The sequence below is a fragment of the Oncorhynchus nerka genome, linkage group LG3 (assembly GCF_034236695.1).
Source record: "Oncorhynchus nerka isolate Pitt River linkage group LG3, Oner_Uvic_2.0, whole genome shotgun sequence".
In the NCBI taxonomy this organism is placed as follows: Eukaryota; Metazoa; Chordata; class Actinopteri; order Salmoniformes; family Salmonidae; genus Oncorhynchus; species Oncorhynchus nerka.
The window spans coordinates 30,640,904-30,653,345 of NC_088398.1; the positions used below are offsets into that span (position 1 = coordinate 30,640,904).

At 41.9% G+C, this 12,442-nt stretch overlaps 1 protein-coding gene across 3 annotated transcripts in view; it reads right to left on the reverse strand.

The window, feature by feature from the left end:
* The window catches only part of LOC115106654 (adenylate cyclase type 3-like), a 28,160-nt gene extending 18,369 nt beyond the window's left edge, over positions 1-9,791 (reverse strand). For 2 of the 3 annotated variants that reach the window (XM_029629604.2, XM_029629596.2), the window contains exons 1-2: positions 7,516-9,791; positions 6,199-6,348 (exon numbers count right to left, since the gene is read on the reverse strand). In XM_029629604.2, coding sequence (XP_029485464.1) covers positions 6,199-6,348; positions 7,516-8,190 — 825 coding nt within the window. In that variant the 5' untranslated portion in view covers positions 8,191-9,791. The remainder of the gene's footprint in view (positions 1-6,198; positions 6,349-7,515) is intronic. The other variant, XM_029629610.2, reaches the window with a different exon arrangement.
* Positions 9,792-12,442: the final 2,651 nt, after the last annotated feature.

Below are 12,442 nucleotides of genomic sequence, written 5' to 3' on the forward strand. Positions count from 1 at the left end.
GCTCTATCACATGATCGGTCTTTCTCACAGGCTACAAGTGAAGACAGACACGTCGGGGATACAACTGCACACATCCTTATCCAATTTCGAGGTGCCAATTGAAGATATTGTAAGAACTGTCCACATTTACTTTTAGTTAGCCAACAAGATGAGTAGGCACAACGAACAGCAAAAGCACTAGCCTATGTCAATCTACTATCCCCCATAGTACAAAAGTCGAAGCAATGAGATTAGAACCGATCAGAACGTTTAGCTTAAAATGCTGATAAACTATTCGAATATTTCTTCACATTATAAGTGCAGCAATGCGCACATGTTAGTAGGCTACAAGTGTGAACGTTCCATTAGCGGAAAACACCATTATCAAAAGTGACCACAAATGCAATTTTGCATATAATGCTTTTATTATAAGATACATTTTTATGGTGAATATTATCTTTCCCAAACTTGAAACTCACATGCTGCTTATGTATGCCAGTTAGGCTCTACAGCCCTTGTAAAGCGGATTAATGTGCTTCATTTTAAGAAGTTATTTGGCCACTTTAGCGATACAAACATTATTAAAACATATAGACCCATGGGTTAGGCTACATGAGGTGTGCGACTATGATTTCAAAAGGTCTTAAAAAAAAGGCTTTGTTTCTTATGCTGGGCATCATTCAGAAATGATAATACATCATTCACAAGTGATAAGCTAATATTGTCACCCATCAGACTATTCTTGATTTAATCTTGTCTTTACATGTACTAAATAATATATATGTGTGAATTTTGTTTTGATTTAGAATGGACCATTATCATGCACCCGTTTCAAAACAGGGGCAGCAGTAAAAATTACATGTCATCTATGCACTTAAATAGCGAATGGAGGATGCTTTACCCTGTTGTTTATTTTCATGCCAGCCAGGTAGGCTATATTCCTGTTGTAAATATAAGCAATGTGCGTAATATTAAGAAAGTTGAGACATAAATAAATATAGTAGGCCCAGCCTATATAAAGCTGATGAGATACTCCTCTTTTTAGTAGGTGCCATCACTCTGTTTTAGATAGTGAAGGATGAAGTATACAGTATATACAGTTGAAGTCGGAAGTTTACATACACTTGGTTGGAGTCATTAAAACTTGTTTTTCAACCACTCCACAATTTTTTTGTTAACAAACTATAGTTTTGGCAAGTCGGTTAGGACATCTACTGTGTGCATGACACAAGTAATTATTCCAACAATTGTTTACAGACAGGTTATTTCACTTATAATTCACTGTATCACAATCCCAGTGGATCAAAAGTGAATGTCATTCACTAAGTTGACTGTGCCTTAAAACAGCTTGGAAAATTCCAGAAAATTATGTCATGGCGTTAGAAGTTTCTGATAAGCTAATTGATATCATTTGAGTCAATTGGAGGTGTACCTGTGGATGTATTTCAAGGCCTACCTTCAAACTCTGTGCCTTTTTTCTTGACATGATGGGAAAATCCCCCAAAAAAATCAGCCAAGACCTCAGAAAAACCATTGTAGACCTCCACAAGTCTGGTTCATCATTGGGAGCAATTTCCAAACGCCTGAAGGTACCACATTCATTTGTACAAACAATAGTACACAAGTATAAACACCATGGGACCACACAGCCGTCATACAGCTCAGGAAGGAGTTCTGTCTCCTAGAGATGAATGCACTTTGGTGCAAAAAGTGCTAATCAATCCCAGAACAACAGCAAAGGACCCTGTGAAGATGCTGGAAGAAACAGGTACAAAAGTCTCTAAATCCACAGTAAAACGAGTCCTATATCGACATAACCTGAAAGGACGCTCAGCAAAGAAGCCACTACTCCAAAACCGCCATAATGTCACGCCCTGACCATAGTAAGCTGTTTATTCTCTGTGTTGGTTGGGGCGTGATAGTGACATGGGTGGGTCATCTAGGTGAATTGTATTTCTATGGTGGCCTGATATGGTTCCCAATCAGAGGCAGCTGTTTATCGTTGTCTCTGATTGGGGATCATATTTAGGTAGCCATTTCCCCATTGTTATTCGTGGGATCTTGTCTATGGATAGTTGCATGTCAGCACTATTATTTCGCTTCAGGTTTCGTTTGGTATTTTTGTTCGGTGTTCATTTAATAAAGGAAAATGTACGCCTACCACGATGCACCTTGGTCCATTCCTTTCAACGAACGTGACACATAAAAAAGCCAGACTACGGTTTGCAACTGCACATTGATACAAAGATCGTACTATTTGGGAAAATGTAATCTGATCTGATGAAACAAAAATAGAATTGTTTGGCCATAATGACCATTGTTATGTTTGGAGGAAATAGGGGGAGACTTGCAAGCTGAAGAACACCATCCCAACCGTGAAGCGCGGGGGTGGCAGCGCCATGTTGTGGGGTTGCTTTGCTGCAGGGGGGACTGATGCACTTCACAAAATAGATGGCATCATGAGGGATGAAAATGATGCGGATATATTGAAGCAACATCACAAGACATCAGTCAGGAAGTGGTCCAAAATTCACCCAACTTATTTTGGGAAGCTTGTGGAAGGCTACCTGAAACATTTGACCCAAGTTAAACAATTTAAAGGCAATGCTACCAAATACTAATTGAGTGTATGTAAACTTGCAAAACAGATGTACTATCTCGATTAAGAACGCTAAATCAAGCTACCTTTTAAGCTCTATATCCGACAGCTGGTGATCCTTCAAATTTTTGGAAAACAGTAAATTCACTGAAGCGTACAAATTCCTCTTCCCTTCCTAAGCAAGTTCTATCTGACTCTGGCATCATACCTGAGAAGAATGGGATAAGTGATGCTTTTAATCATAATTTTATCTTGGCAGGCTATTTATTTGCGAGAAATGGTTGTTTAATTGACCTTGGTATGTCAATCATCTGCTCTTCCTCTGCCAGCCTCTAGCTGACTTGATGGTTAATCAATCAACTTCTCGTGAATCTTTGTTTTTATTTCAACAATTTACTATATGTGATGTGCCTTGCTTAAGACTGGTAAAAAAAATCCACTGGGGCTGATATGCTTGATCCATTGTTGCTGCAGCTCTCTGCCCCCCTGATTACTGAATCATTAACCCATATTTTTTACCTGATGATTATGATGATGATTATTATTATCTGGTACTATCCCCAAGGTTTGGAAGGCGGCCCATGTACTCCCCCCTTCACAAACGTGCGGACCCTTGTGATCTAAATAATTCAAAATCACCCTATTTCTAAACTTTCTTGCCTAGCTAAAAATATTAGAATCCTTGATTCATTCTCAGCTAAGAGCTTTCTTGTCTTTGAAATGTATTCTAAATGTACATCAGCTGGGTTCTAGACCAGGTCATAGCACTAATCTCTGCTGCATCCTTAAGTTATAAATGATGTGGTTAACTGTATGGATAAAAGGCAACATTGTGCTGCCCTCTTCATTGACCTGTCAAAGGCTTTCGATACTTTTGATCACTCATGGCTAATTCAGATGCTTTCCTCAATTGACCTAGACCAGATTGCATGTAACTGGTTTAAAAATTACTTGACAGATAAATCTCAATGTGTATATCTACTGATGGTGTCAAATCAGGTTTCCTGGATATTACGAAAGCTGTCCTACAGGGGTCGATTCTGGTCCTGTGCTTTTTACATTAACAATATCGACCTCTTAAAAAAACCTGCACCCATATGCCGATGATACTGTTGTTCATGCTATTGCCCCCACGGTTGACCAGGCTCTGTCTGAACTACAGTCTGCCTTCATTGTATTACAGAAATACTTTATTGACCTGGAATTAGTATTGCATTCAGGTAAAAGCAAGTATATGTTGTTCTCCAGAGCACAACAAAATAACTCTGATTTTAGCATGTCATTTGGATGGTGTCCATATTGATTGGGTCCCTGCTTTCAAATATCTGGATAGATTTGAAGCTGCCTTTTAAAAAAGCATATTGATGACTTAAGAAGCTGAGAATAAAAATGGGCTCCTTCTATGGAAATGGGTCCTGCCTCTCGCTAAATAGTGGAACGCAGATTATTCAGTCGACGTTCCTATCGGTCCTAGACTATGGTGACATCATCTATGTGAAGTCAGCTGCCACTTCAATAAAGCTGTTAGATGCGGTTTATCATAGCGCACTGCGCTTTATTACAGGCTAAAATATTTGTACTCATCAATGCATTCATTAGATTTATTAGTATCCCCATTAGCGACAGCTAGTCTTCTTGGGGTCCGACAGACAGTTGGTTGGACCTCTGAAGTCACGTATCAAATCAAATTTGATTTGTCACATACACATGGTTAGCAGATGTTAATGCGAGTGTAGTGAAATCCTTGTGCTTCTAGTTCCGACAATGCAGTAATAACCAACGAGTAATCGAACCTAACAATTTCACAACAACTACCTTACCTACAAGTGTAATGGGATGAAGAATATGTACATAAAGATATATGAATGAGTGATGGTACAGAACGGCATAGGCAAGATGCAGTAGATGGTATCGAGTACAGTATATACATATGAGATGAGTAATGTAGACATATAATTGTAAACATATAAAAGTGGCATTGTTTAAAGTGGCTAGTGATACTAGCTGCGCCTTCTTCACCACGCTGTCTGTGTGGGTGGACTAATTCAGTTTGCCCGTGATGTGTACGCCGAGGAACTTACAACTTACTACCCTCTCCACTACTGTCCCGTCGATTGAGGTTGGTTGATACGTTGCTATGTTTTTATTTAGAAAGCCCTTTTACAAAAAGTCAGACTGTACCTAACTTCTTTACTAGACATGCGAGTTACCACACCCGGTCTCAGGGATGACTAGCTCAGGAAATTCCTTTGGTTGCTACCGAGTTAGGTAAATCAGCTTTTAGTTTCCTTGCACTTTATCTGTGGAATAATCTTCAAAATGTTCTTAGATTTGATATTTGGGTGTCTCTAGGGGAATTCAGAATGTTGATTGATGTTTTACCTTACAAAGGCTTATTACTGATGAATGTATTGGTTTTTTTACCATGTTTTTCTTTCTGCTTGCATTTTGATGCGTGTATTTTCTGTCATTTAAGGCTCATCTGTAAAAGAGACCTTGATCGCAGTATGACTCGCTGATAAAATAATAAACATCCAACATACAAACATGATATATAATCACATATTACACAGTACATAGACATGGTACAATGGTCAGCCAAAATACAGGCCTATAACTTTTCTCTCTGTTAAAAGCACTTGTACCTGTACACAAATCTGATTGGCCTATAACTATCACTCATCATCATAAGTCCATCTGAACAGATTCCACCCTTCATGATCCAAGACTAGAAACATAAACATTGGAAAACACAAACGCATCAGGCAAACAAAAGCCTTGAGTTCACACACACACACGGAGGGAGGAAAACAAATAACGTGGCAGGGTTTTTCTACGTTCTTATCAAAACCTGACCGAGAGAGACAAAAAAATGGGCAAGAGAGTCAGCAGAGTGATTACTGCGGACATCGTCTCAGGAGGCAGGTCGCCATGGTAGCCTGCAGCCACCGGATGCTCCTTGATTGGCTGGCGGTCCTTGTCTCCCAGCAGCCCATGCTTCTCCATTAGTATTCTGGGAGTTTCTCCTCTCGTGGTCTTATCAGCCCTTCTCTCTCTCTCTCTCTCACACACACACACACACCTTTGCCCCCTCCTTTCCTCCCACCTTCCTTCCTTTCCTCCATAATCACCCCCTTTCCTCTCAGCTCTCTATAGCAGTGACCCTCTGGTCCATAAATAGTAGCAATCAAGAATGCCCAATGGCCACAGCTGTGAGACAGGGGGAGGGAGGGGAAATGACTGCTGACACAGCGCTAACTCAAACAGACAAAGTGTACATGTACACACACACACACACACGCTAACACATTTAACTAGCTTAGTGTAGTGTAACAGTAGATCAAATTGAACTGTAGATACTAAGAATTGTGTTTAAATTCAATTTGGCTTCAACATAAAGACAACTGGTCTGAATCAGAATCACATACATTCAAACCAGGGCACTACTCTGGCACTGCCACACACTCCTTATTGCCCCCCCCCCCCCCATTCTCTAACCTACCACTCAAACCTACTAACCTCTCACTTTTCTCTCTCTGAATATGTTGTATATGCCCCTCTATCCTCCCGCCATATGTTTTTGCCAACACTTCCTCCCTGTCTCAGTCTGTCAGTCTCACCTGTTGCTGGCTCTGTTCCTCCAGATTGAGTTTGACCTCCAGGGACTGCCGTGCTTCCAAGAAGGCCTTGCGGTGTTTCCGGTCTGCCATGTAGTAGGACATGACGCCCACAGTGATCGCACACACATAGATCACTATGTTGGCCAGCAGCTGGAGAACGCAACAGAGTCATTAGACACACACACACAACACATGCACTATAAAATAAAATAAACACACAAACAGGCACGCACAGTAAGCCTTTAACTGTTAGTCTACACCTGTTGTTTATGAAGCATGTGACAAATACAAATTTGATTTGACATACGGACGCATGCACACTCTGAACCCTGTGGGGAGGACCCTTGTGTAGACTTATCACGATCTAGGCTAGTGGTATCTTACGGACTTTCTGCATTCATGAATGTGGCAGACAGGCAAAAAGAAACCAGCACTCTAAACTATTACCAAACTCGTAGAGGTTGCAGTGAGGTGGCTGCTGATGAGTTACATTTCAAACAAAGTTTGGATACTGCACTGTTTTGTCATTGAATAACATTTGGATTCGCCGAGACTGAAGCTCCGATAGGGGGGTTGGCCTTTTATTGGTCTGCCTGCCTCTCATTGGATTACTGTGAGATTATGATTAAAGAAGACATGAGCATACTGAGAACCAAAAACTGTGGACCTTTTGAGAACAGTATCGACAAATGACGAAACCAGAGGCTTTTTTTGCCATTGATAATTCTACCTCAGACTCTTTTAATTGTTAGGAGACACTCAAGCCTCAGTCTATTCTCAGCCTCTGCTCTGTCACTGAAACATTTGATACATTCAGCCTGTTTGTAGACTCACCAGTAATGCCTATTCATTGTAGATGCTATAAGACAATTACGGGGCATAACGTGACATAAATAGTACATAGACTGGAGGCTAATCTTCTGCATGATAAAATTATTTCAACACACCATTTGATGTGATCAGGAAAGCTAGCATGACTTACCTGCACTGTCATTTGAACTATATCAGCCTCTTATTAAATCTACTGTATATAGCCTAGTAATTGCTCATTGTTCCTTGTGTTGCAAGTATGGCATGTTGCACTGTTCCTAGATATTTTATTTTATGAGCTACTTCACAAGATCTGTTCACCCCTACTATCTACCCCCCCCCCCACCCCACCCCCACCTGCCTCCAACTCGCGTCCACCCACCCCAGGTGTTTTCTGAACCACTCTCACCCTCCACCTGCAACTTCAATCCCCATCACCCCTCACCCACTCCCACTGCAACTCATCCCCCACCCAAGGTGTGTCCTCAGCCCCATCCCCACTCTCACCTGTCTCCCGAGGGCAGCCCCCTGGATATCCTCCTGCTGCTGCTGTGCAATGGTGACCCCCAGCACCAGGGTGTGGACCCCGCATGACACGGATGTGATCAGCACAATGGGCGTGAGCCGCAAGGGCAGTGTCAGGAAGAAGGAGAAGCTAAAGAAGGCCTGCCAGCCCACTGTGTCACTGGCCTGGTGGAAGCGGGCATAGTTCAGGCCCAGGTAGCAGAAGATCTGGGCCGCTATGAGCACCCACAGGGCGTAGGGCACCACACGTCGTGAGATGCGGTCGGGTAGCAGGCCGTAGCAGCACAACACATAGAGTAGGATGTCTGATGCCAGGCCCACTGATGCCACCACCACAGAGGCCAGCTTTTCACCCGTGTAGACCACAGCGCACATGACAATGATGTAGCTGTCAAACAGGGCAGCAAACACAACCAGAACCAGCAGGGTTTCGTGTCGCTGCCGGCGGAAATAGGTCTGATAGAGGTTCTCCAGAGACTCGGGTGCAAAGGTGAGACGCATGAAGCGTGGTAGGCAGAGGCAGCACCCTTGGCTGCGAACCGTTACCTCGTGCGTGCGCCCCACGGCCTGGCCCGGGTCCGATGGTAGGGTCACAGAGCAGTCCGCCGAATACTCTGCTGAGTACTCCGGCTCTGAGAAGGCCCGGTTGCGAGGCATCGTGAATACTGACTAAGTTTTGTATTCTTCCTGTGACCTCGTCGTGAAAAAAAGTGTGAATCTGTTTGTAGTTCTGCAGGTGTAAAATTCCTCAAGGTACTGTTGTAAGGTTCAAACGCAGGCCTACATCGTGCTCTCTCATCAGGTTCCCTTTTATTCTCCTGTGTGTAAACTGAACCCTTTACCCTGAGGTGTCACAAATGTCCTTTAAATCACACGTAGTGTCTTGATTGTCAGGCCCTGCACTTTGGAATAGCTTTCCTCACATATTCGTTAGGTACACGTCTCTGACAGTGTCAGTTGATTCTGTCAGTTGATTCACCAATCCAATGTCCTCCAAATGTAGACTTAAGACAAAAGGAGATTTGAAGGGTCTCCTGGACCATGTTAATTTTCCTTAAGTGAGCCCATGGAAAACTCACAAAGAATAAAGTGAGGGCGATAATGTAGCTTTGTTTCTTTTCGAATGCAAAACTTTGTTTACATTGACACCCTTCTCTTTTATATTCATTGTATCAAGGTCATCACCATTGTTCACATGGGGTTTCCATGGTGAAAACTCAAAAGAAGTGAAGAATATGGGATGCCATTTGATCATGAATTGTGCCCCCCCCACCTGAGATGTCACCTGACTAGCAATCCACGTTGGGAAAAAAAGGGATTTTTAAGAAAGTTACTGGGAAATATGGACAGCCTGTGCAAGTTGTGCAAAAGAGGCCTAGGTTCGTTTTTTCTTTGCAGTTGACAGACTGATACTGAGAGTAATGTCTGTCGTTCCCTACCAATATTTATCTTGAGAAAACTGCGCCTCTGTCCTCAGTTAAGAATATCCCCGGAGAACTATGCGTGACTTCTGATTTTACAGCGCACACAGGAAATAGGCTACATGTTGCGCTCTATCAAAGAGAGAAAAAAGATAGAACTTGTAAAATGGATGTCCAAAATGACACCATCGTGGCTATCCATTTAAAATACTTAACAGTCTTTTTGCCCTATTATTAAGCAACGCGGTTTTCCAGCCTAAAGTACAAGGATATCATATTTATTGCCCTCATTACACATATTGATGAGTTTGTTGCCTGTGATTTCAGTGTTAAATCGTTTGGCTACATTTCTATTTTGAAAAGGTGCTATAGAGGACCGCTATTGTCATACCCATATAAATGATCGAATGACTGAAAACAATAAGCGTCATTATTTACCCATTCTGTATCCATTTAACATGTGTCGATGGCCAAAGATGAACGTGATCTTTCAATGTAGGTTTTCATTCTCCAGTGACTCGACGTTTGGCACCTCCTGTCTATCTATCCTTTTTAAGATGCCGCCTGTGAACAGAGATTTTGTACCAGATGATGTAAAAACCATCCGCATATTGTTGCATCCGTTTACCGAGCCATGGGGGGAAAAAATACACTTTCGATCTCCTATAGGTGGTGCTCGCTCTTGTAAGGATTAGATGTCACTTGTAATCAAAACAGTACATTTGGGGTGTTTGTTATAAGAATAACCTGAACATGTCCCTCTCGACGAGTAATAGACTACAATGGACTCTCGCCTTCTGCAGAAAACACGGAACAGCTCTGCTCTTTCGCCCTCGATCTTCAATTTCTACCCCCGATAAGCCCGTCCCCCTCTTTAGATCACCCACTCCCCTTGCTTCCCATGTACAAAGTCAGAAATAGGGACAGACAATTCCAAATAGGATAACTACATGTAAAATAGCCTATGGTTATTCATTATGACTGGTCGAGCATGCTCTAATATGACACTTGATTTCATTTTATTGATTAATTGCCACTAAAGTTCGCATAGTGTTTTTCTGCCTCCTGGCCATACCACCACAACGTCTGAGCACATTAATTGACTCTGACCATTATCACATCAAATTATCTACTTCTATAGTTACATTTTAAAAAAGAACGGGAAAAAAGGTTGGAAGCCTGGGCCTACCCCTAGATCCAACAAGCACCATGAAATAAATGTGCATGTCACTTGAACCAGTCTTTGAGAGGGAACAATTTATAGCTACTTATCGACAGCTGTTCCCCCATCGGCTTGAACAATCCAAACAAGAGCAGCCGCCCACTACACAACATCAGTTTATTTTAGACACACACAACGCCCACCCTGTTTCAAATCAAAGGTTGCTTACACAATTGAGCAAATCTTACATCGGGTGAAGCGAAACGCTCCTAACGATGCAGTAAAATGCCAAACGATGTGTGTGTGGAGCAGGAACTGAGTCAAGTCCAGGGCTGACCTCCAGGGCTGTTCATGCACCATATGGCATCGTTCTTTTATTATTATTTTTGGATTATGAGATGTGTTCAGGTTGTTGTGTCTGGTCATTTGTTTGTGTCCCAGAAACGTTACTGGCTGTGCAGAACCTGCCCGAGACCGGCTTCTTTCGTTGACACCGCCATGAGACCTGTATTGATTATTCCACTGAAACCCTGTATTGAACGTGTGATCAATACCCAGACCATTGACCTTTTTTACTGGAAAAAAAACTCATCGACAACATCTCCCTGCCTCTCAGGCCCAAATTGAACAATCATACCTGTATTCATCCCTCTATAGCTTGGGGTGTGTGATACCCAATATCACAGGGCCCACTGTCCTCTCCCTTGTTACTATGCTCCCCCCATAAACACCCCCTTGATTTTCCTTTGCCTCGTTAAAAAAAAAAGTACATGATGTATCAATTTGAATTTTGTCAATGAAGCAGAGGTTATAGGTCACGAGAACACGTGTGAACATATTTTTGAAGCTGTGCTAATCATGGAGAATTAACCCACCGCTACCTATATGTGCCTAGAGTGATGCAGCCAATTGAGAATAGATGAGGCTTGTAGGTAAACCTCTCTGTAAAAGTGATTCATTAATTGCTGGATTCCAAGACTGATGTTGCCTTGGAGAGACAGATTTCCCCAGAGAACAGCCAACAATAATTATTAAACGAGTGCTCTTTAGCGCCAGCAAAGGTTGAGGTAGGACAGATGGCGATGGTGTGCAAAATTAGACACAGGTTATGGGAGGCAATGGATTAGGGCACATCCTTTAACAGTTGACAGATGATTATGTAATGTCCTGATTTTATTCGGAGGCATAACAATTGATTGCTTTGCTAAAGCGGATTTTACAAGTCCGGTTTTCAGAATAATCTCTTCCATGTAACAAATGGGCAAGGGAAGGGAGTGACAAATGAAGCCTGTTTATTGTGTTTAACCATGTCTCTCATCATGTTTTCTCTAGATTCATAAATAAACATTGTCCTATGACAATATCACAATAATTCTCTCAGTATCACTGTGAATGCATGATTGTTTTAGAGAGAGACCATATTTTTCATCATCCCTCTCATGTGATTAAGCCGATACACTGTAACTCTTTGAACTCTGTTGGGCAGAATCAGAATAGGACATCAGATGTGCATATTGTTTCCCATGGCATTGGCCACAGAGGACAAAGAAGAAACCCATTATTTGCACAAGGAAAGTGTTATTATCAATACATTGTTTGGCCAATATAGGCCTGTGCAAATATTTTCTGCTGTCCATGATCTGCAGAAGGTTTTAGGTCTATGTAGAATAGAATACATCTATGTAAAACATGTGTTGCAAATATTTGGCTCTTGTTTTGCAATGCTATTAAAATGTTTATTGTATTTAGCAAAAACAACAACAATACAGTTCAATCAATACAGTGTCACAGAACAATGAGACAGACGTTTCACCGGATATATCAATCTGAAGCATCCGGTTAGGATTTCCACTCACCACCAAATATGGTTATTAGAGGAAGCCCAGTGGCTGGCAGTGGGAGAAGATGGAAGTGAGATGGATTTTGGCCAAAGTTCTGCAAATTTTCTCATCGATTAAAACATTTAATCTTAACACGGTTTTCTGTTCCCCAAACTAGAATCTGTTACGAACAGAGTGGATCAAGTTTTGTAGACTTCACCTTATGCCAAAGTTTAAAAAATACATGTTTAAAATGCGCTGTTTAGTAGAGTAAGGGCGAATTGAGTTATTGAGCACGCGCACTTCACAGAGTAGGCGTTCCCTAAGGGGAATATGCAAATGCTGCCAGAACGCACCAATAGGATCTCGCTAGGTCGTGCTTAGCTCTGCCCACCATGATTACTTTTCTTTATTTGGAAACGACAGGGTGTGGTCTATCTAGCGAGATAGTTCTAAAAATATATATATATATTTGACAGCGTACGTACAGGGGCTTTAACACGTCT